Source organism: Rhinolophus sinicus, chromosome 12, assembly GCF_057876585.1.
Source record: "Rhinolophus sinicus isolate RSI-liver-muscle chromosome 12, RSI-T2T, whole genome shotgun sequence".
Lineage (NCBI taxonomy): Eukaryota > Metazoa > Chordata > Mammalia > Chiroptera > Rhinolophidae > Rhinolophus > Rhinolophus sinicus.
In genome coordinates, this window is record NC_142512.1 from 37,594,013 (window position 1) to 37,616,438 (window position 22,426).

The 22,426-nt window shown below is 53.6% G+C and overlaps 1 protein-coding gene and 1 non-coding gene across 3 annotated transcripts; one reads left to right on the plus strand and one right to left on the minus strand.

The window, feature by feature from the left end:
* Nucleotides 1–1,506: 1,506 nt before the first annotated feature.
* Nucleotides 1,507–15,325, plus strand: OSBPL7 (oxysterol binding protein like 7). Of its 2 annotated transcripts, XM_019740659.3 has the most exons (23): nt 1,507–1,646; nt 2,976–3,126; nt 3,216–3,341; nt 3,500–3,553; nt 4,139–4,252; nt 4,567–4,677; nt 4,791–4,908; nt 5,570–5,673; nt 6,040–6,132; nt 6,217–6,349; nt 6,440–6,534; nt 6,714–6,809; nt 7,504–7,641; nt 8,238–8,331; nt 8,947–9,194; nt 9,394–9,531; nt 12,043–12,106; nt 12,220–12,298; nt 13,186–13,330; nt 13,439–13,583; nt 13,669–13,795; nt 14,006–14,128; nt 14,292–15,325. In XM_019740659.3, exons 2-23 carry the CDS (start codon nt 3,052–3,054, stop codon nt 14,398–14,400), a joined length of 2,529 nt encoding a protein of 842 aa, XP_019596218.3. In that variant the 5' UTR covers nt 1,507–1,646; nt 2,976–3,051; the 3' UTR covers nt 14,401–15,325. The 2 variants fall into 2 exon arrangements, 1 of the variants encoding a protein (XP_019596218.3); XR_002138080.3 differs by lacking the exon at nt 14,292–15,325 and having other exon boundaries at nt 13,713–13,795.
* Nucleotides 15,326–22,080: 6,755 nt separating this feature from the next.
* On the minus strand, nt 22,081–22,188 carry LOC141569049 (small nucleolar RNA SNORA1). The gene has a single exon (XR_012492443.2). It is a non-coding gene; the product is annotated as a small nucleolar RNA SNORA1 (small nucleolar RNA).
* Between the last annotated feature and the right edge of the window lie 238 nt (nt 22,189–22,426).

A 22,426-nucleotide genomic window follows, 5' to 3' on the forward strand; every position in this document is an offset into this window, starting at 1 on the left:
TTACTTCCTTGTCCCTACTTTCACAGATGACATTTCTTCATGCTTGTCCTTTTGAAGGCAGCTGCCAGCTTTGCACAGTAGCTAACATGTCTCAGCTGGTTCTGAGCAAAGGAGCTGGGGGAAAACCGGGATTCTATATTAATGAGGGGGTCTGACGGCTCTCAAGTAGAAGGCCTCATCGAAGTCTTGGGGAACAAAAGTTCCTGATGAAGGAGAGGGCGTAGAACTAGAAGCCCACCCTCGTCCTTGGAGCTCTGGGTGGGAACGGGCGATGTGGGGAGAGTGGCTGTTGAGCATTCCTCCTGGACTTGGAGCAATGCCTCAGTCCTGGACAGGCACCTGCCTGGCAGTGGTGACCAGCAGCTCTTCCGTGGCCTGGTCCGGGGACAACCGCCCACAGTGCCCAGCTCCGTGCCGGACACCCAATGTGATGTGAAATGGCGCCTGAGATGCCAGAGTCAGTGTGGCCAGTGCTTCTCGGTGCTCTCCCTGACCCCCAGAATCATCAGTGCTGACAGCATCCTCTTGGGGTAGTCAGAGCAGTGCTGAGGTTCTGAAAGGCACAGAGAGCAAGCAGGCTCTCCTGAGAGATGTGTAAGATCCCAGAGGGTCAGCCAAGGCCATGTGGGAATGAGATGGATGGGGGGAGTAGCCTAAGTCATTTCTGGATCAAGGAAAAACCCCACATTGCACCCTTCCCTGCTGGTGGTGCTTGAGGCCCCACCACTAAAATCCCTTTTTCCAGAAAGTGGCTTCACGGCACTTAAAGCTGTTTGTTTCACATTCGTTTGAATGAATTTTAGACCTTTCTCAAGAGCTGACTTTGAAAATGAGAATGGAGCAGCTGAACACAGTACTCCAGCAGAAGGGCAGAAGTGCTCAGAAAAGGAGGGTACCCAAATTGGCTCCAGCTAGCCCTTTAACAGCCAGCTGCTTCCTGCCCCAGACCGGCTCCTGGTGCAGAGACTCAGCAGGTTGGGGTTTTGTCTTACTGCATAGGTGCTTCCAGCCCCTCCACGCCATCAGGCCTGACCAGTGACAGCCTCTGTAGGGGCCACCAGCTGCCCCATTTGAGCCTTGACTGCGCTGCTGACTGCTCTTGGCACTGTCTATTGTGGTCCCAAAGGGGCATCCATCCTTTCCCATCAACTTGATACCTATGCTGGTTCCAAATTTTGCAATCTATTTTCAGATGTAAAACGAGAGGCAGGAGTTAATAAGGAAGTGGCCTTGGGTACTAACTGGGGTCAAGGCCATGCTAGTCTGAGTAAACGCTTTACCGTCACTGGCTTGAGGCCAGCAGCTCCCCAGTCCTCTGTGATCCCTTTGGAACTGTGCCCAGTGGGGACTCTGCCCCCATTCCCAAGCTTTGGCGTTGGGGAGTCACTCAGCTCTGAGTCCTCCGGGGAGCAGGGGGGCAGAGCTGAGCGGCCGCCCGGAGCTTGGCGGGAGGAGGGACGGGGGAGGGGAAGGTTGGGGAGATCCGGCTAGAGGGGAGGCTCCACCGTCTCCTTCCTTCCTGGTTCCTGCAGCAGCTGCTGCCACTGCTCAGCTCTGTGAGGAGGGAGCGGGCGACTCGGAGAGGGTGACTCAGAGGCAGACCGGCGCGCGCGGGCCAAGGAGCATTGGCGTCCATGGACCCTGGGGTAAGGGGGCCACGCTGGCATCAGCTGACATTCCTGGCTAGGGCTTCCTCCTACCTGAAGCTGGCCGGTCTGCTCCTCCGGAGACTGGGGGCGGGAATGGAGGTGGAGAGGGGGTACCCACCTGGTTTATCTCGACCCTGCACCCTCTAATGACAGAGCCTTCCCCTCTACCCTCAAGCAGTGAGAGGCCGAGGTCCCACAGGGCAGGAAAAGGGCACAGGGATACCCAAACGCCAGGAGAGTTTCGGAACTTTCAATGGCTGAATGCAGGAGTTTCCTCACCTGGATCGGCTTCTGGCAGCATGGGCCCCTCTGCCCTGATCTCCTGGCCATGCCTGCCCCACCAGTCCCTGTTCCCTCTAGCTTCAATTCCTCAGGTGCTTACAAGCTCCCTCGGACGATCTGAGCTGTTTCCCCAGGCTCTGGCCAACCTTGCCCCTTCCGTCCCCTCCCCCATCACTCACACACACACACACACATACACACACACACACACACACACACACAGTCTCATGCATTATTGATCTCCCTGTGGAGCCAGGATGGCCAGGGCTGGTGCCAAGGGTGCCTGTGGGCACCACTGCAGGACCTGTGTGGACCTCGGCATGTTCTTAGCCGCTTCTCCACCCGACAGTGTCTCCATCAGCTTAGTCCCCTCCCCTCTCTGGGTGGGTGCCCCAAGGAATGGGATGGTAGAAAGGCAATGGTGAGGTTTTGGGGGGGACACTGAGGGTCCAAAGTGGGTGTCCTAAGGGGATGTTTGATGGGAGGAGGCACAGGGAAAAATGGGGGCTGTCTCAGCCCTCAGTTTCCCTGTGTAGAAAATGGGAGCCCAAGAACTGGAGGATATGGGGGCCAACTGGTGGGGAGTTGGGATGAAGGGGTTGGGAGTTTCTGCAGGGGAGCCATGACAGGGGAGACTCCAAGCCGTGGTGGTGGGGGTACAGGGGTCTTGAAAGAAGAGCAGCTGGTTTGAGACCTTGCTTTATCTAGTCTCTGAATTCCTCTTCACTCTCCTGCCTCACCTCTGATCACCCCCAGGGGATCCTCCAGAGATAACACCAAGTGTTTCCTGGAGCCCAGGAATGTGTGTTTAGGGTGGGGCTGGGTGGACTTTTCCTGGTTTTCCCTCAGGTCTACCTTTCAGTGAACTAGCACACAGTGGCTGCAGCGGGAGGGTCTAGACTGGGAGGCCCACCCAAGGTGGGGTAGGGACAGACTCAGGAGAGGCGAGACCGGGGAGCAGATGTGTTGGTGAGCTCATCTCAGAGGATGGTGGTGAAGGTGATAGCAGGGTCTATGCTAATGGGGTCTCTTTCTTGCTTTAAGAGCCCCTTCGGGACAAGGTGACATCCTTCCCCGGCACCCGCTCTGGTCCTCAGAGGGAGTAGCCTCTCCCTTCTCCATGGACTTCCAAGAGAGAGACCCTCCCTCGCTGGTGGAGAGAACTCAATCTGCAAAACCCAGTGGTGCTCAGCAGGTCTGAGGGTAGGAAGCAGGCAGTGGGTGGGCCTCACTTGGCCCAAGGGGGCCTCACCAGCGGCTCCCTGACTCTGTCCTGGACTGCAGGCCTCCGAGCTGTGGGAGGTGATGGAGGAGCCTCGGGGCCGGAGGGGTGCAGAGGGTATCATGCCTGAGAGGCAGGAAGGCCACCTGCTCAAGAAGAGAAAGTGGCCTTTGAAGGGCTGGCACAAGGTAGGGTGGGCAGATGCTGGTGGGTTGGGCAATACGGGGATGGAGTGGGGTGGGGTGGGTGTGTTGCGAAGAAGAAAAGTCCATGTGAGGGGTTGCTCTCTCCCCACACTCTTTCCTCTTGGCTATCCCGGTCCTGTACCTCCTGGGCAACGTCGCAGAGATACTTTGTGCTGGAGGACGGGATCCTTCGCTATGCAACCACTCAGCAAGATGTGAGTCAGGCCCTGGCCTGGGGTGGTGGGAGGAGTCTGGCCCCAGAATGCTCTGGGCAGGCAGGGGGTTTCTGGAATCCTCCAGAGCAGGGCCTGAATCCCAGGCAAACCATTCCTGGGTGTGGGGTCTTGAGCAAGTGTCTTCCTTAGCCCTCAGCTCCCTCGTCTCTAAGCTGAGGAGAGTGTCATCACCCACTTGTAGGGTCATTTTCTTGGCAAGGGCCCTCAGGACTGTGCCTGGCACAAAAGTGTCCACAAAGGGGAGTTGTATTATCCTTGTCCCGTTCTCATGCTGGGAATGAGAAATCGAAGGCCTAGCCTCCTGGGTTCTCTCTTCCTCAGCCTGGATGACGCCCGACGGTGGGGATAGTTTTCCCTGCTCTGTGACTCCCTTGAGCTCAGAATGTGACTTCTGAATTCTGTGCACAGGAGGACAACTGACAAGTCCCTGCAGCTACTGTTACTTGGGCATGAGGGTGAACCTACTGCCTGGCCGTGGGCCTAGAGTGGCCTCAGGGAGATGGTAGCTCTGTGGCCCAGGGATCTAAAAGCAGCCCCCTCCTCCCCCCTACCCTTTCACCCCAGATCACCAAGGGGAAGCTCCATGGCTCCATTGACGTCCGACTATCTGTCATGTCCATCAACAAAAAGGCCCAGCGCATTGACCTTGACACCGAAGACAATATCTACCACCTCAAGGTGACATCCCTGGGAGCCAGGTGGTGGCTTGGCCCCCAGCCTGGCAGAGGCACTGGGGCACACAAGAGAGGGGGATGGGCTGAGGGTCTCTATCCCTGAGTTTGACAAGAAGGGAATCGTATCTCGTAGCCAATGGCAAACCGCCCGTTGGTTTTGACGTGAACAGGCACAGAGCTAAGGGCTCCGACACTTGGGGAAGCTGGGCACTAAAGGGAGCGAGCCTGCGAGCCTGGGGACCAGAGCCCCGACTTCTTGTCCCTGGAGAGCAGTCTTCCTTTCATGTAGCCTCCCCCTACTCTCTGTCACCTCTGCAGATCAAATCCCAGGACCTGTTCCAGAGCTGGGTGGCCCAGCTGCGTGCCCACCGCCTGGCCCAGCGCCTGGACATGCCCCGCGGCCCACTGCCTGGCACCACTCACCAGAAGGTAAGATGGGTCCTGGGCCAGGAGATGTGGGGATTCAGGGGTGGCGGCTTCAGGGAACTGTGACAGCCAGGGAGGCGGGTACCATCCTTCTTGACCCTTGACTTACCCCGCAGATTCCGGGTGCCCAGCTTCCCACAGTGGTTAATGCCTCAGCTCTTCCTGGGGTTGGACCTCGTGAGAAGGTGTCTTCCTGGCTGAGGGGCAGTGATGGCCTAGACCGCTGCTCTCATGGTGAGGGGCCCCTGGCACCAAGCCTCGATGGGTAGGGTCCACGTTGTCAGGTCTAGGTGACATCTGCAGTCACAAGGAGGAGAAATTGTTACCTTCATCCCTGCCTCAGGGTGCCCCAGGCTGATGGGGGGGACAGCCTCTGTCTCCAATCTGATAGGGTCTACCCAGGCTCTGCCCTGGGAGCCCTAATCTTACAGAGGGCAACTGGGCTCGTGCCCTCGGCGCATGGACAGACTCGGACACAGGGCCAGGCTTCATGAAACAGCACAGAATGCCAATGCAGGGAGGGGTCCTGAGGAGTAGTACCTGGGAAGGGTGCTCTGGCATCGGGTTCCTGGAGTAGGGGCTGTGATGTTGGCTGGGGGGGGGTGCAGACCAAGTGTTGAGAGAATGAGGCCCCTCTCCCACCTGTGGGGAGATAGCAGAGGTAAGGTGTAGTCTGGAGATAGTGGAGACTGGGGTGCTGGCCCTCTTGGGAAACCAGTGTGAGGCCGGTGGGAACTGGGGACTGCTTTGGGTTCACAAGCGGGGGATGGGGAGATAGTATCAGGATTTCTCTGGTTGCTGGATGAAGTCTTTGGAGGAAGGTAAGCTAGGCGACAGACTTTGGGGTGCTCGGCCAGTGTTGCGAGAGGGTCTTCCTCATTCATTCTTCCCGCAGAGCTCTCTGAGTGTCAGGGGAAGCTCCAGGAACTACACAGACTCCTCCAGAGCCTGGAGTCCCTGCACCGAATCCCCTCAGCCCCCGTTATCCCCACACACCAGGTGAGGTCCAGGGGAGGAGGCAGGCTCCTGCCCAGGGGTCTCTCTCCTGCTTGCCGCCTTCATTCCATCACTTTCCTGGGACAGGTCCCCAGTCCCCCTTATGTCACTGTTGTTTTCAGGAGAGCCACATATCTTCCTAGTTGCCTCTCTTTCCATGTCCAGACTGCCTCAAGGTTGTCTCTCTGCTCCATTGGAATGACCCCTTCCTCTTGGGCCCATGCCTCTGCCAGGGGGGTGGTCTTCTTCCTCTGGGATGTCAGTTGTCTCTGTGCACTCCTCTGTGGCCATCTGCCTCTCTCCAGCTTTGATGGTTGCTGCCCTTTTCCCCACCCTAAGATTGAAACTCCCCTCACCTTGACTTGCCAGGCCTCGGTGACGACCGAGAGACCCAAAAAGGGGAAACGGACCAGCCGCATGTGGTGCACACAGAGCTTTGCCAAGGATGACACCATTGGACGGGTGAGGTGGGGTGTGGACTCGAGTGACGGGGGGTGAGACGCTCTGAAGGAGGCTTCTCCTTCAACCCCTCCCTTTTACCCACAGGTTGGGCGTCTCCATGGCTCTGTTCCCAACCTGTCTCGCTACCTGGAGTCCCGGGACCACTCAGGATCCCGTGGGCTGCCACCCCCAGACTATGCCCACCTGCAGCGCAATTTCTGGGCCCTGGCCCAGAAGGGTGAGTGTGTGAGGGAGGGAGACGAGGGGCAGGCAAGGGCAGGGGGAGGGGGAGGGACAGGAGTGTGACGGCCTGCCCCTGCCCCCACAGTGCACAGCTCCCTCAGCAGCGTCTTAGCTGCCCTCACCGCTGAACGGGATCAACTGAGGGAACTGCACCAGGATTCAGAGCTGTCCAGGATGGGGGTGAGGCCTGGGGACAAGGTGGCCGGTGGGAGGAGAGGCCTTGAAGTTGAGTACTGCAAGCCTGGGGGTGATAGTGGATCTGGGCCAGGAAGGGGGGTTGACAGAGGTAGCCTCTGCATGGCAGGGCAGGGAAGGGCTTCATCCTCCTGGTACCCTGTCCCCTCCCCCTCCCCCGACAGGTCTCTGAGGCCTCAGCTGGCCCAAGACGCCTCCATTCGCTGTCCATCTCCTCGGACACTACGGCAGACTCTTTCAGTTCCCTCAACCCTGAGGAGGTAGGAGCCGGGTGGGCAGTGGGGACCATTTCTGTCCTAGCAGGAGTGAAGGCATGGTTTTCAGACCTGAAACAGCCCAGAAATCCTAGCTCATAACATTGGCAGCAGCTGCGTCTCGGTCATTCCTTCACAGTGTGCAGATTGCTTTTACTTTTAATTCAGAGGCCTGTGGACAGTAATTCCTACTCTCAAGTTCATAGACCAGGAAACAGAGACTCAAAGAGTCTAATTGTTGGGCTCAGCCTCCCACATTTGTGGACCGGCTGAGCTGGGACTCAGGGATTCTGAGCACAGACTCGGGGGCCCTATTCCATGGGTTTGCACTTGGCTTCACTGCATGCCAACTTTGTGACCCTGAGCCTAATCTGCAAAGTGGGGGTAATAAGTACACCTACTTCATAGGATGAGTAGCAGGATTAATTGAGTTAATGCAAGCAAAGGGCTCGGAGCTGGACTCAGAATCAGCACTCAGGAAGTGTAAGCACTTATATGGAACCTGTGTCTCCTTACTCCCAGGCTGGTGCTCATTCCACTATGCTCGCCTCCCCTGCATCTTCTCCTGCTCAACAGGTTTCAGACTCAGACAGTGAAAGTCCTGGTTATGCGTCCCTCTCAAGGGAGCTGTCAGGCAAGGGGAGCCCTGCCTGACTCTCCTGGCTTGGCCTCTGGGATCTGACCTGTCCTATTTCCACAGCAAGAAGCTCTGTACATGAAGGGGCGAGAGCTGACCCCCCAGCTGTCCCAGAGCAGCGTCTTGTCTCTCGCTGATTCCCACACAGAGTTCTTTGATGCCTGCGAGGTTCTCCTGTCTGCCAGCTCTTCTGAGAATGAGGTGAGGGAGGAGGGAAGCTGGCAGTGAGCGAGAGGAACCCCGTGAATATAGGGTGGGGGTGGGGCTCAGAGAGACTAGAATGTGTAGATTCCCAAATCCTTTCTATCCGCCTCAGCCGCTATCTCTGGGAACATGTCTAACCCTGCTGGGTTTGAGTGGCCCTGCTCAGGAATCTTTGCTGGCGACCCTTCTTCCAGTTTAATGTGCTTTATCTTTGTTGGGTTCTCCTGAAACTGCTGCCTCAGCTCCACCCCAGCCATCTTCCTGTGACCCCATTTCAGATCTAAATCTCCCTTGATCCCTAACCCCCATCCCTGCTGAATCTTGGTAACTCCCAACTTCCCGTTCCTTTGTCTCACCAAGTCCCTGATCTTTCTGTCGCAGTCGCAGTCGTAGGGCCAGGCCCTCCTTCTCCCAAGGTGGCAGGTGGTGCCAGGCCTTTTGGGGCAGTGTCTTAGGGCTCAGACCCCCCCCAAATATGTTCTCTTCCCCTTCCCACCAAAGGGCTAGCTGGGCAGAGTCTTGCCAGGCCCTGGGCACTGCCCAGCTGCCCGGGGAAGGCCCAGTATGCCCGGCCTGTCATCTTCCCGGCCCAGGGCTCAGAGGAAGAGGAGTCGTGCACCAGTGAAATCACCACCAGCCTGTCCGAGGAGGTGCTGGACCTCAGGGGAGCTGAGCGCTATCAGAAAGGTGCCAGCCAGGTGTTTGGGCAGGGGAGGCTGGAGGTGGGTAGAGAGATAGTGTTGTCCATGGCCCAGGCCCTTTGGGGAGGCAGTCCCTTGTGGTAACTGGTGGGGTAAGGGCTTTGGATGCTGACTCCAGAGGTGACCCCAGGAGGTAAGGAAGGCTAAGCTGTGAGGTACAGAATGTTCCAGCAGTGGCTGCAGAGGTGGGTCAGGCTCAGGCCTCGAGGCTAGCTGGTCTTCTGAGAAGGCTTGCATAGGGCCTGATAGAGAGGGAAAAGATCCCACTTTGGCACTTATTAGCATTGTGGCTTTGGAGATGTCATTTTACTTTTTGGAGCCTGTTTCCTCATCTATAAAGTGGATGGAATAATCTGCATCCTGACTTTGATTTCTGTGTTTATGAAAGGAACGGAAAGCAAGGGTGGGGACTAGGGAAGGGATTTTGGAGTGCAGTTTCCCTGCTGCCCATCAGGGAGCTCATTGAGAATTAGATCCCCAGCTGTCCTGCCCCACAGTGAGTTGAGACTGGGTCTTGGCTGGGAGGCAATAGGGCTGTGGGCCAGCCTGAGGGCCTGCTGTGTCTGGATGCTGGGAGAGTGATGGCTGTGGTGGGCCCCAGGGGTGTGTGTTCCAGGGAGAGCTCCGGGGCCACCCCGTCGCCGCTGCCTGCCTGCGGCCAGCGGGCCTGGGGCTGACGTGAGCCTGTGGAACATACTGCGTAACAACATCGGCAAGGACCTGTCGAAGGTGTCAATGCCTGTGCAGCTCAACGAGCCACTCAACACTCTGCAGCGGCTCTGTGAGGAGCTTGAGTACAGCAGCCTCCTGGACCAGGCCAGCCGCATCGCCGACCCCTGCGAGCGCATGGTACTGGCCCCCACCCACCCTTGGGCCCAGCCAGGCTACCTCTTCCTCCTGAGGGCCCCTGCCTCCCAGAAAATCCTGGCTGGGCTGCTGCTGAAGTTCCACCCCAGTTCCCCAGTCCTTGCTTGCGGTGGGACAGTGTCTCCTTCTCTGATCCCCACCCCCACCCCCATTAGCAGTCTTCCTGCCCTTCCGCCCACAGGTGTACATTGCAGCCTTTGCTGTCTCTGCCTACTCCTCCACGTACCACCGAGCGGGCTGCAAACCCTTCAACCCTGTCCTGGGGGAGACCTACGAGTGTGAGCGGCCTGACCGAGGCTTCCGCTTCATCAGTGAGCAGGTGTGGGCCCTGGAGAACAGGGCTGGCCTCATGGGTGTCTGGGGCAGGATTAGCACCTGGGCTCCAGAGGGGCCAGTGCATGGGAGAGAACACAGGACAGTTGGCTCAGTGCTAGACACTGGGCCGTATGCGGGAAGTGCAAAGGGCTCTACTCGAAGGAGCTCCCCATTTAGTGTGGGAGACAGACTTGAAATAAGGAGTTACTGTGCCATGATCTAGAGCTGGGATCATGGAGGCTTACAGGCGGCTAGTCAGCTCCCCTGGGAAGGCATGCTCTAGGGGGTGATCTTGAACTAAGTCTTGAAGGCTGAATTGGAGTTCGCCAGGAGTGCAAGGTGGTGGGGAAAATGTGATGTCCCAGACAGTGTAAGGAACAGATGAGCATGTTTGGGAGGAGCTAGACACGCGGCTGGAAGACAAGGCAGGGCCAGACGCCGAGGAGCCCCGTAGGTAACGGTAAGGAGGAGTTTGTTTGTTTTTTAAATCCTGAAGGCTATGGGGAGTCATTGAAGGGTTTTAAGTAACAGAGTGACATGCTCAGAATTATAAAGAACACTCGGGCAGTGGTGTACGGACAGGTCAGAGAAGCCCATTAGGAGGCCATTTCAGTCACCTCCCTGAGAGCTGATGAGGACCTGCATTTAGGCCGTGGCAGCTGGATTGGGTGGACGGAGGATTCAAGAGCTATTTATGTGTTGCCCTTGACAGAACTCAGTGGTCAACAGAATGTTCTTACAAGTAAGGAGTCGGGGAGGTGGTTGATGAGAGGGAGAAGTCTGGGGTGGCCTCGAATTTCTGGATTGGGGGATTTGGTGGGTGTGTGGTGGTGCCAGTCAGCAAGATGGAGAGAATGTGAGGACAGTCACTGCGTTAGGGAGGCTCTTTGTCATGGGGACTTGACTTCCAAGGAGAGATGTCCAGTAGGCCCTGGGGGATGTGGGCCTGGAGCTCCCTGGAGAGCTCTGGGTGGGGCTGACAGATCACGGAGTCACCAGTGTAGATGGCGGGGAAAGTCATGGACTGCTCCCAGGAGAGGGTCTGGAGAGGAGGGCAGGCAGGAAAGGTGGAGGAGCTCTGAGGCAAAGGGGGGGCGCTTAGTGGGGTGTCATTGGCTTCCTGACAAGGGAGATTTCAGACAAAGGCTGGGGGCTGAGGCTGGATTACAGTTGGTGTAAATTGGAAGTAAAAAACAAATGATAATAAAATAGAGAAAAATGAAGATTATTTCCAAAAAATTTTACCCTGAGGGAAAAAAGAGGGAGAGAGAGTGGCAGCCAGAGGGGGAGATAAAGGGTTGAGACATTTTGTTTGTTTGTTTAGATGTTTTTGAAAACAGGGTGACAAGTTTACACAGTCCAATAGTGTACAATAGAAAAATGACCCTCCACCTTACTCCTCTGAGGGGACAGCTGCTGCCACTGTTTGTTTTACTCTTTTTTAAGATAGAAGAAACAGGAGATAGTTCTATCCAGAGCGAAAGAGAAATGTAGAGGGAAAGACTAAAGTGCAGGGGGGTGGGGGGAGGAGTGAGGGGCCTGCAGGAAGGGGTGGTGGGCAGCATGGAGGAGGAGGGGGTCCTTGCCTGGCAGCGGGTCGGGGTGGGAGCCCATAAGTTGCTTGAAGGAGTTGGCCTCTGTCCTCCCTCTGACTATGCGAGGGAGAGTTCTGCTTTAAGAGGATGGCTTGGGTATCAACCCTCAGAGGAGGGTTATAGGTGATGTGAGGGCCCAGTATAGACATGATGCAGAATTAGAAGTTTCCCAGCGGGTGCTGTGTCTCTGCTACATGGAGGTGGTGATGGGGGGGGTGGTGTTCTGAAGAGCGTGGAGTTGGGGCAGCATGGAGGCGGCCAGTCAGTGCTGGGAGTCGTGGCAAGTGGTGGCAGCAGGTTGTTGAGGGTGCTGGGAGAGGGCTGGATGTGACTGAGCAGTCTCAGCTGGGTGGGAAGGAGATGGAGCCGGTAACAGGCCATGGCAAAGCAGAGCAGTCGGAAGTCTTGGCAGGAGCCACGGGCAACAGTGAACGGAGAAAGAGGCAAGGCAGGCAGGCTTGTGGATGCAGGAGGTCAAGAGTCCAGATGTGGAGCCATTCATTTCCAAGAGCACAAGGCGAGGGTTTTCCAAGGGGTTGTGTGGAGGAGGTTGCAGGGTGATGATCAGCTTTGGGGGAGAAGGTGGGAGAAGAGGGTACTCGTGAGAGTGTTGGACCCCGCCTGTCACTGCCAGAGGACTTTATAGGCTTGAGCAGGGGCTCTGGAAGGCTCCATAGACAGGGGTGGCAAGGAGGCGAGTGAGTGAGAAGGGAGAATAGAGGGACCTTGTGAAAACAGAGAGAATGATGGAATTTGGGTGGTGGCCAAGGATGACAGGGACAAGAGACCTGCAACTAACTGATCTTCTGATTCTTAGGGGGACTGGGGCTGGAGGTAAGGGACTCTGAGGGGCCCTGGGGTCAGGAGCAGACCTCATGGTCTTTAGGGGCAGCCTCAAAAGAACTTCCTTGCTCACCAAGGTCTCCCACCACCCCCCTATCTCGGCGTGCCATGCAGAGTCTGAGAACTTCATCTTCTGGCAAGGTGAGGTAGGGTCATGGTGGGGTGGGCCTGGGGATGAAGGGCAGATGGCAGAGGGGCTGGAACACTCTGGTCTTATCTCTGCTGTCGTTCTCCTTCTCCCAACCTAACTCCAGACATGAAGTGGAAGAACAAGTTCTGGGGCAAATCCCTGGAGATTGTGCCTGTGGGAACAGTCAATGTCAGCCTACCCAGGTGAGTGTTCCTAAGCGCTCAGCCCCCGGGCCCAGTCTACAGGCCATCCTCCAGACTGGGATGGGGAGGTGGGAGGGATAGGATAGAAAGATCTTGCCTGAAGTGGCTTGGAGTGGGCAGTGTCTGTACACTTTGTACCCAAATTTTCAGCAGTTGCCAATGAAGAAAGGTGAAAAATCTTAGCATGGTAGAGCTGGAAGGGCTCACTGAGGTCATCTGGTGCAGTGGCTTTCACACGTTTTTGACCATGACTCACAGTAAGAAATGCATTTGAGACTTCATGGCAGCACGCACACACACACACACACACACACACACACACACACACCTAAATTGATCTCAGGACTGGTCACAAACCACATTTGAAACCCCTTCATCCAGCTCACCTTAGAGGTGGGGATTGCAGCCAGAGAAGAGGGACTTACCCAGCGTGGTCCAGGAGTTAGCCAGAGGCCAGTGCAGGGGTCAGGGTCAGGGAGAGCCTGGGCTTCAGGGTCAGACGTCCTGGCTGGGAGTCCTGGTTCTGCCACTTAGTAGCCATGCAGGCGGCAAAAAGACTTGATGCCTCAGAGCCTCAAGTTTGCTCTTCTATAAAATAAGAGTAACGAGTAACACGGATGTGGTCATAGAACAGGCCTACCACCGTTCTGCCCCTCGAGGCATGGGCCCTGTTTGTGTTTTTTATCCCCATGACTTAGGCACTTAGGAGCTTGTGTTAGCTGAGCACTTTCTGGGGAGGCTGCTCTGTGTTATAAATACGATATGTCACCCTTCATGGTATAGCCAGAACCAGGACCATTGTGACCTGTGCCAGTGAGACAGGCTTTCTCTGGCTCAGGGTTGTACTAGGGCCAGCCAGCTGCCCTCCCATGCTCTGTCTCTCTCAGGTTTGGGGACCACTTTGAATGGAACAAGGTGACATCCTGCATTCACAACATCCTGAGTGGCCAGCGCTGGATCGAGCACTATGGGGAGGTGCTCATCCGGAACACGAAGGACAGCTCCTGCCACTGCAAGATCACCTTCTGCAAGGTGGCCATGCGTCCCTGCCCCTGCCCAGCCGCCCCCAGCAGCTCACCCTGGGGAAGGGGAGGGGACACCTCCCTAAGCCCCCCACCCTCACCCCCACCTCCACCACAGGCCAAATACTGGAGTTCCAACATCCACGAGGTGCAGGGGGCTGTGTTCAGTCGCAGTGGTCGTGTTCTCCACCGTCTCTTTGGGAAGTGGAACGAGGGGCTGTACCGGGGACCCCCACACGGTGGTCAGTGCATCTGGAAACCCAGTAAGTGGGGTGGTCATGGAGGGCTGGGCAGGGTGAGGGCAGCTACAGCACAGTCCACCTGCCCCAGCCCCTGCCTTCCCCCCAGACTCAATGCCCCCAGACTATGAGCGAAACTTCGGCTTCACTCAGTTTGCCTTGGAGCTGAATGAGCTGACGGCAGAGCTGAAACGGTCACTGCCTTCTACAGACACACGGCTCCGGCCAGACCAGAGGTTAGTGCCAGGCGGGCGCTGCCCTAGAACTGCCAGGCTTCTCCCCTACGTGGGTGGGTTTCTGTGTAGAGCTGGGACGGTGTCCTTCCTTCCTCGCATTGCCTCAGGGAAATGGGGCCTGTTTGGGGGCAGAGCTGGGCAGGGGACAGAGGCCTTGGATTTGGGGGCTCCTGAGGGGACAGTTCTGCTGACGGCAGTCTGGATGCTCAGGTATCTGGAGGAGGGGAACGTACAGGCCGCTGAAGCCCAGAAGAGAAGGATTGAGCAGCTTCAGCGAGACAGGCGCAAAGTGATGGAGGAGAACAATATCATCCACCAGGCTCGCTTCTTCAGGTGCCTTTGCCTTCACCCTGGGTCTCTGCAATGCAGGCCCCCCACCCGTCCTCCCCCCTGGACCCTCCTGCTTTGAGCGAGGCCAGCAGCAGGAGGTAGCATCTCTGGATCAGTCTTAATTCTGGATATTCACCCTTCTCCCTCCATGGTTCTCTTTCCTCAGGCGGCAGACAGATGGCAGCGGGAAGGAGTGGTGGGTGACTAACAACACGTACTGGCGGCTGCGGGCCGAGCCTGGCTATGGGAATCTGGATGGGGCTGTGCTCTGGTAGCCCTGGCCCCAGGGGCAGTAGGCTCCGGTTCCTCCATCCTGCCCCCACCCCCGCCACGGACACATGGGTGAGGCCAGGCTCCCCCACTTACTGCCCTGGGGACCAGAGGAGCAACCCTGGCTCTAGCCCTCTCCCCTCTGCTGGCCAGAGGGGCTACATCTCTGTGCATCACCCACCCTATGTTTGGGGTGAGAAGCAGGATTCGTGCTTCCCCAGTCTTGTTGCCCCCATAACCGGCATGTAAGACCCTTCTTGCTCTTTCACCCCCTATCTTCCCCCTTGGGGTACTTGGGGGAGATTCCAGGCTCTCCTGGATCTGCTCCCCATTTCAGTGCCTTCCTAAGACACAGGGAACCCCTTGATGTTCCCCAGGCTTCCTATGCCCAGGGCTCGGGCCCCAGCTGTGTGGACGGGGTGAGGGAAGGAGAGGAGACAGCCTTTTCTTTCACCCTGTCCCTCCCAAGCTCCTCTCCAGCATCTTCTCCCCGCTGCCCTGGTCCAGCAGGCCTTCCTTTGCTTGGTCCCTGGTAATCTCTCCCGTACTCCTGGATCCCCTTCTCCCAAACTGCAAAATGCCTGCAGCTTCCCGCTCCTTCGGCCCTGGTCCTCAAGTCGTTTCCTTCAGGATCCCCCCAGAGCAGATAAGTCCTCTCCAAGAGACGGAGAGCAGACTGAGCAGGCAGGGAGCCTGGCCTCAGACCCACCGGGAGTGAGTGAGCACACGTGAGAGTGTAAGTTTGTGTAGAAGTGTGTGTGTGTGTGTGTGTGTGTGTGTGCCTGTGTACTGCTTGCAGGCGAGCAGGATTCCTAATGTAGCCTGGACCTGGGTGTCCACAACTGTTGCTGCTCATTTTCACACAGTCTGCCTCTGACTAAGGTGAATTGCTGACATTCCGAGCCCCAATAAAGACTGTCCCAAACTTTGGCCTGTGACTATTCACTTAAACACACGTGTGCTCAAGTTCAAAGGCGCACAGCTACCCACTCACCTGGGCTAAAAATCCGGTATTGTCTCTCTCCCGTGATCCTCACATCCTGTCAGTACTACCTCAAGTCCCCTGCAGCTCTGGCCCTTCTCTCGACTGTACCTGTCCTAGGCTGGGCCCTTACCAACCCTTGCTTGGGTCCAACGCTTGCAGTAGCTTTGAAGCCCCCAGTCACTCCATTTTAATGCTGGCTTTCAAGGTGAGATTTTAAAAGAGAAAAGATGAGCACCTTGTGCCTACTTCAAATACATCCATCACTCTGAGTGCCTAGAGGAAAACTCCAAACACTTCAACCAGAGAACTGGTCCCTGTCATGCAGGGTGTCAGGTGGGGTCTCTGGTCCCGCTCCCCACAGAAGAACGCAGGACATGGTGAGGCCAAAAAGGAACGCCCACGGAGCCATAGATAGGGGAGTCATACCATTATAGTCTCGCTGGCAGCTGGGTTGGAGACACAGGAAGCAGGAGCCACACAATCCGCAACCTGCCGTCCACTTCTCTGACAACCAACCTCACTTGCTAACTGCAATCCGCTCTTGCTAGCTCAGCCACCATCTTCTTGTTAGCCCCCATTTTCTGCTAGCGTAGCCATGGCAGTTATATTAGTGGCAAATGGCTCACTGGTTACAGCTGACGGCCAACTAGCCACAGCTGATGGCCATCCAATCACAGTTAATGGCCATTTACTACCTGAGCCAGCACCTTTCCACGTGAGCGGGAGAACCTGGAAACTCCTGGCTCTGTCACCACAGTCCCTGTCATGCTCTAGCAGCGCTGACCCCTATACCCAGCCTCCCTGGTCAGGTCTGTGCCCCGACCCCCACCCCCTAGATGAGTGAGTGTTCAGGAAAAGGTGGGAGGGACTAGACGGCACTGGAGAACGGGGCAAGTTGCAGTTTCTCCTGCTCCCCCATCACCTAGGCTGAGACAAGCTGTTATTCCAAAGCTGTGTGATCTTCAAGTGCCTTACCTCTTTGTTCAGAGAATTCACTCTCTCATTTAGCTTCTTTTGTGTCTTAGAGGAGACTATATATGGAGTGGCCCAGGCTCCTGAATTCATTAGTTGTCTCTTAGCCCCTGACTCCACCCCACTGCAACAGCAAGCCCCAGACCCAGCCCTGGTTTGATGGATGTCCCAAGAGTAAGTTGTGCTTTCTCTGGGCAGGTAGCAAGAACAGAGGGGACCCCTGAGCTATGGCAGCCCTTCCAATCCTAGTCTTTTTCTTTTCCTCCCTCTCCCAGCCCCTGGGGTGGGGCGGAGGTCCACATTTCCACATTTTATTTACAGAGAGTGTTAAAATGAACACGCTTGCTCTGGCACCACATGCCAGAAATAACCTATGAGGCCTCCAAGAATCTGGCAGTGGCTTGGGCCCAGCTCAGCAGTGATAAATGACAGCAGCAGACACCACTTATCAGCTCACATTCCTGTGGATTGCCAATGTACTCAACTTTTGCCCACCTTCACTTTTCAGAGCAGTCACTGGGTCGGGAAAGCCCTTCTCTGGGAGACCCAGGTGTCCCCAACTACTCCCAGAAGCTGCCCAGGTATTCTGGAAGAGGGTGGTCAGGCCCCCTTTAGTGGTGTCTCCTCACTGCCAGGTAACAGCACCCCGAGGACAGCTGGTCCAGGACCCCCACATACACTTACACACATGGAGCTCTCATAAGAGAACTTTTCCCTAAGTTTCCACTAATACCTCTCCTGTTTGTGTACTGCTTCCCTAGCCATCACACTGGGGGAGGAACACTGAATTTTGTCTTGTACCCTAACTTTGAACTTCCAAAGAGAAAGGCAGGTGGAGTGGAGCGTAGGAAGAAGACCACCCTTAGGTCCAGACAAGAAGTGCCCGTGCCAGGACCCTCTGCTTTAAAAGTTCTTTTTTCTAGCCTTCCTCTGACAATGCCCCACCTCACAGGGCCAGAAATTGGTGGGGTTGAGGAAATGTGGTATCTGACCCCTCACAGAACATTTTGGGTAACTGGGACCTTGGAATCCCTGACCAATTGGCTTCTAGACCACTGTGCAGGCATTTCCCAGGCACTCCTTGTTGAGGGTTGACTGTGCCTGCCAGTGTGCGTGCTCCCTCCCAGTGCATGACAGACCTGGGGGTCAGCCATTGGTGTAGGGCCAGGTCGCCCTACACTGGTGAAGAACTCGGAGGATTCTGAGAATTCCAAATTCAAACCTGGTGTTTCAGGTCATAATAAAGTTATATTTTGTCAAGGCTGGAAGATAAAACATCTTATTGAAGGTGTTAGTTTGGTTTATAATTTAAGTATTTAACATATGTATGGGCCTCTGTTTGTACTCCTGGGCCCTCTAACTGGTAGGGGGGCCCAAGAAGATTCCTTGTGTTGTGCTTCTGAAGGGTGTATGCCTGTGTGTGTGTGTGTCAAGGGGACGTGCATTAAAGGCTAAAATTAAAAAGACATAATATGAAGTGTGCCCTCCTGGGAATGATGAGAATGGGGATGAGAAGGAAGCTAGGCCAGTGCCAGTTTAGCTAGAAATCTTGGCAGATGGGGGAGGCCATCTCACCTAGGACCCCTGGAGAGAGCTAGAGAAGGTGAGAGGTGGGGAGAGCAGGTCGTATTTGCCTGCCTTCCCTTCTCTGCCACTTAGCAAGGTATTACAGACTCGGGGCAACCTCCCTCCTCCAAGCGAGGCCATCAGAGACCAGCATACTCCCCTCTACCCCCTGTGAGGCAGGGTAGACAGGGACCGGCCCTGAACTAAGAGCCAGGAAGTATGAGTTCTGGGCCTGGCTCTGCTGTTTATTCCCTTCCTTTGGTTTTGCCTCTGTAGAGTGGGTGTGGTGATAACCTCCCAGCTCCCTCACAGTTTACCTCCTTTATCAAAGGAGATAGTGGGACTTGGCATTGTCCAAGCAATGATGCATCAGACAAGGGTGGCTTCACATGACCTGGGCAGAGTCACCACCAGCTCTACTGTCCCCATACCTGGGGCCTCCCAGTAAAGCAGCAAGTCCTCCCTGAGAGAGGGAAGCAGAGCTCCGGGGTGCATGTGCATACACAGTGGGGGCCCTAAGTTTCCCAATGCTTTTGCCAGGAAAAGGAGGATACAGAGCATCTTCACAAAACATGGGGGCCTCAGGCATGCCTCAAGGGGGAGGGGGCCGCCCGCCTCATCTCCGTGGTTCCCCTCTCCATCAATCCCTGAGACCGACACAGCATCTTTATGTCCTTAGCTGACTGACCTCCCTCCCCAACTGAGAGTTCCTGCCCCACCCACCTGAGACACACAGAAACCTGGCCAAAAAAAGGCCAGAAATTTCCGGAAGGGCAGGAATCCCAGGCTGGCAAAGAGGAGGGTAGTGGGGACAGAAATGGGCACCAGTCCTAGGCGTCACCTTCAGCGCGCGCTCTGGCACCGACACGAGGTGGCCCGAGATGAGAGGTGGCCGGGGCGCGTGGGGACAGCCCGCTTCGCAGGAGCATCGGAAGCAGAGCCGCGCCGGCCAGTCAGGCAGCTCGGGTGCAGCTGTCCGGGTGGCCGCGGGGCGGAGCCCGAGGACCGGAGACGCCGGAGCGCGAGCCTTGGTAGGACAGGAGGGACTTGGCGCACCTCAGCCCGGAGCGGCGCGGACCCGGTAAGCCACTGGTGGGGAAACCCTGCTGGGATGCGGGAGGAAGGGCTTGGGGACCCAGGCGCCAGGGCCGGCAGAGGGACAGCTGGAGTCCCTGAGCCCTCCCTCCGCGCACACGAATGCGGGTCCCTTCCCCAACAAGGACACCAGGGCGCTGCCCAACCTGGGACTTTGGCCCCCAGCCTGTAGCCCCTGAAGAGAGGGCAGGCCCAGGGCGCCCCAAACCTGGACAGCCTTTCGCAACAGCCTCGACCACTCTCCCGCTCCATGTCAAGGGGTGTCGGGTTGCCCCAGAATGAACATCTGGAAAAGGGTGTCCCGAGGGAAAAAAGGATGGAAAAAAGGGCATCATGGGCTGGAAGAGTGGCAAAGGGTGAGAACAAGAGGAAGGAGGCAGGGATGTCTGAAGGCAGAATAATTTAGAACCCCTTTGTCATGGAAAGGAGGTGGTGACCGAGTTCTCTTTCTAGGTTGTCTTTCTAGGTTGTCTGTTTCTCCTTGAAGTTCTTTAAAACGACAACAGCATAACACAAGGCTTTTTGTTTTATCCCCTCTTCACACCTATTCAAACAGCGTATTGTTCATTGTTGTAAAATTGACAAATAACAACAACAAAAACCCCATATTACTTTAAAAGTATGCATAATATTCCATTGTAGAATAGGAGGTTTAGATTTATAACCTCTAAAATACATCATAATGACATAACGCAGCAACGGAAATCCTTGAAACATTGTCTACATCTGATTTTTTTTAAGGCTAAATTACTAAACATGAAATTATTAGATCTAATGCAGTGGGTTTCAAGCCCCGCGGCACATTCTATTGCTCTGGGAAGTTTAACCAAACACCCTGGGCCCCGTGGTGCAGTCATTGCTAACCTTCACCACACACTTCTAGACCCTTCTAACTGAAACAGACTCACTCAAACTATCTACTCACTCAGACTACCTACCTTGTGTCGTATTTGACAATAATTTTATTTGTTCAATATTACTCAAATAATAATTGTTTTTCTTTCATCTCTAGTGGATTTTGCTCCTCTGTATTCTGAGAAAATTGCTCATTTAATCCACATTTCCAAGTCAGTATGTAGTTGTATGTGTTGTTCACTCATAATTATTTTCATTAACCTAGTAACTGTTATTATATCCCATTCTTATTTCTCAAAATTTATTTCTGTCTGAAGACTAAAATTAAAAAGACATAATATGAAGTGTTGGAAAGGATATAGAACAATAGATCTCTCATACCTTGCTGGTGGGAGTGTAAATTGGTACAACCATGTGGGAAGCTGTCAATACCTTTTAAAACTAAAATTCATATGCCCTAGGATAAGCAGTTCCACTCCTAGTCATATTCCCAACAGAAATGAATGCATATGTTCCCCAAAGGACATATACAAGAATACTTGTGACATTCATTATTCATTATTACCAAAATACTAGATACATCCCAAATGTTCATCAAGAGGAGACTGGATAAATAAATTGTGGTATGTTTATACAGTGGAAATCAACAATAGAGCAGGGCCGGCCCGGTGGCTCAGGTGGTTGGAGCTCCGTGCTCCTAACGCCGAAGGCTGCCTGTTTGATTCCCACATGGGCCAGTGGGCTCTCAACCACAAGGTTGCTGGGTTCGACTCCTCCACTCCTGCAAGGGATGGTGGGCTCTGCCCCCTGCAACTAACAATGGCAACTGGACCTGGAGCTGAGCTGTGCCCTCCACAACTAAGATTGAAAAGACAACAGCTTGACTTGGAAAAAGTCCTGGAAGTACACACTGTTCCCCAATAAAGTCCTGTTCCCCTTCCCCAATAAAAACAAAACAAAACAAAAAACATATCACCCAGTAACATTTTAAAAAAGCCAAAACAAAACAATAGAGCAATGAAAAAAGAAAGTACTGCTACTTACAACAACATGAATGAATATCACAGACATAATATTGAGCAAAGCCATACTACATAATGAATGACATAGAACTATAGAAAGTTCTATGGTGACAGAAAACCAATTAATGGTAACCTTTACATAGAAGGATATTGTCTGAGAGGGGTTCCAATGGAACCTTCTGGGGTGCTGGAAATGTTCTAAATTCACCAAGCTATCTATACACTTAAGATTTGTGCACTTAACTGTGTATAATTTTACCTCAATACAAAGTAAAAAAGAAAAATTTGGAAAAAAGTACTTCTGTTTTACAGTGTTTTCCCCAAATATGAATTTCCTTTCTTGTGACCTCTTCATATCCTCCCTTTTGTTTCATATTTTAATAGATACCATTTGGTTATTTTTAAAACTTTATTATTTCTAGAGTGAGCATAATTAAATAACACATGTGCTGTTTGCCCAGAACTGTCATGGCTGGATTTTCCTAGGGTTTTCTCAACTATTACTTGAGGATTATTATGAACCTTCTCTCTAAGTTTTGAAAAATGCAAATAGTAATTTTATGTTATTATTTTTTTCTGAATTTCCTATGATTTCTTACAGATTACATAATGAGTTAACTGAAGTAAAACAGCAAAAGGAAGAGAAAGCAAAGCAAGATGCTTATGCCCAGAACAGAGAAAGGGAAAAGGATTTCATCAGATGAACAGGGTCCTCTACAATTATTTATGTCAAAGGTACAATACAACTGTTAACTGCTAAATTTTATTTTTATTCCCACCACAGAAAACACTAGAGAAACTTTGAGCCAAAAATACATGATGACTTTCTACAAAAAGCGTAAAATTTTGGTTGTATTTTACGTGTAACATAGGCACAATTATTTTAAGTTAATAAATTTTTATTTAAGGAATTTCTCATGCTGTGATTCCTTCCACTGCCTTAGTTCCTCCTGAGTTTGAGTCTTAATCCCTTTTAAAAATAATTTTTGCTCAATCCACAGTTGTCAAGTCAATCAGTGCCATAATCACTGGGACCCAATTTCTTCAAGCAGTTTACTTTAGGTCCCTAGAAGTTAAAATGTAAAAAGTACATTGCTATTTTGACAAATGATCTAAAATATATTATTCCTTAATTGTTTCTAATATTGAAGTCTTATTACATCCAATTTTTACTCATTGAGCATAGCAAAAAATGTTACAGGTCTCATTGTCACCACTGCAATAAACTTACTGTGATAGAAGCATAACCTGTGTCTCAGAATAGCCACATTATTATTATGTTATTTTTAATTGTGGTAAAATACACAGAACATAAAAGTTGTATACTTGTGCAACCATTGCCACTATTTAGCTCCAGAACTTTTTTCATTTTCCCAAACTATAATTCTGTACCCATTAAACAATAATGCCCCATTCTCCTCTCCCCCACGCCATGGCAACTACCATTCTATTTTCTGTCTCTGAATTTGACTACTCCAAGTACCTATATATAGGTGGAATTCCACAGTATTTTGAAGAGGTCATTGTTACCTTAAA

Bases quoted from the DNA above. Each gene is read 5' to 3' on its own strand.
- OSBPL7 (XM_019740659.3), top strand. From the start codon at position 3,052: ATGGACTTCCAAGAGAGAGACCCTCCCTCGCTGGTGGAGAGAACTCAA. The intron at 3,342-3,499 runs GTAGGGTGGGCA...GCAACGTCGCAG, and splicing joins CTTTGAAGGGCTGGCACAAG to AGATACTTTGTGCTGGAGGA. The intron at 13,584-13,668 runs GTAAGTGGGGTG...CCTTCCCCCCAG, and splicing joins TCAGTGCATCTGGAAACCCA to ACTCAATGCCCCCAGACTAT.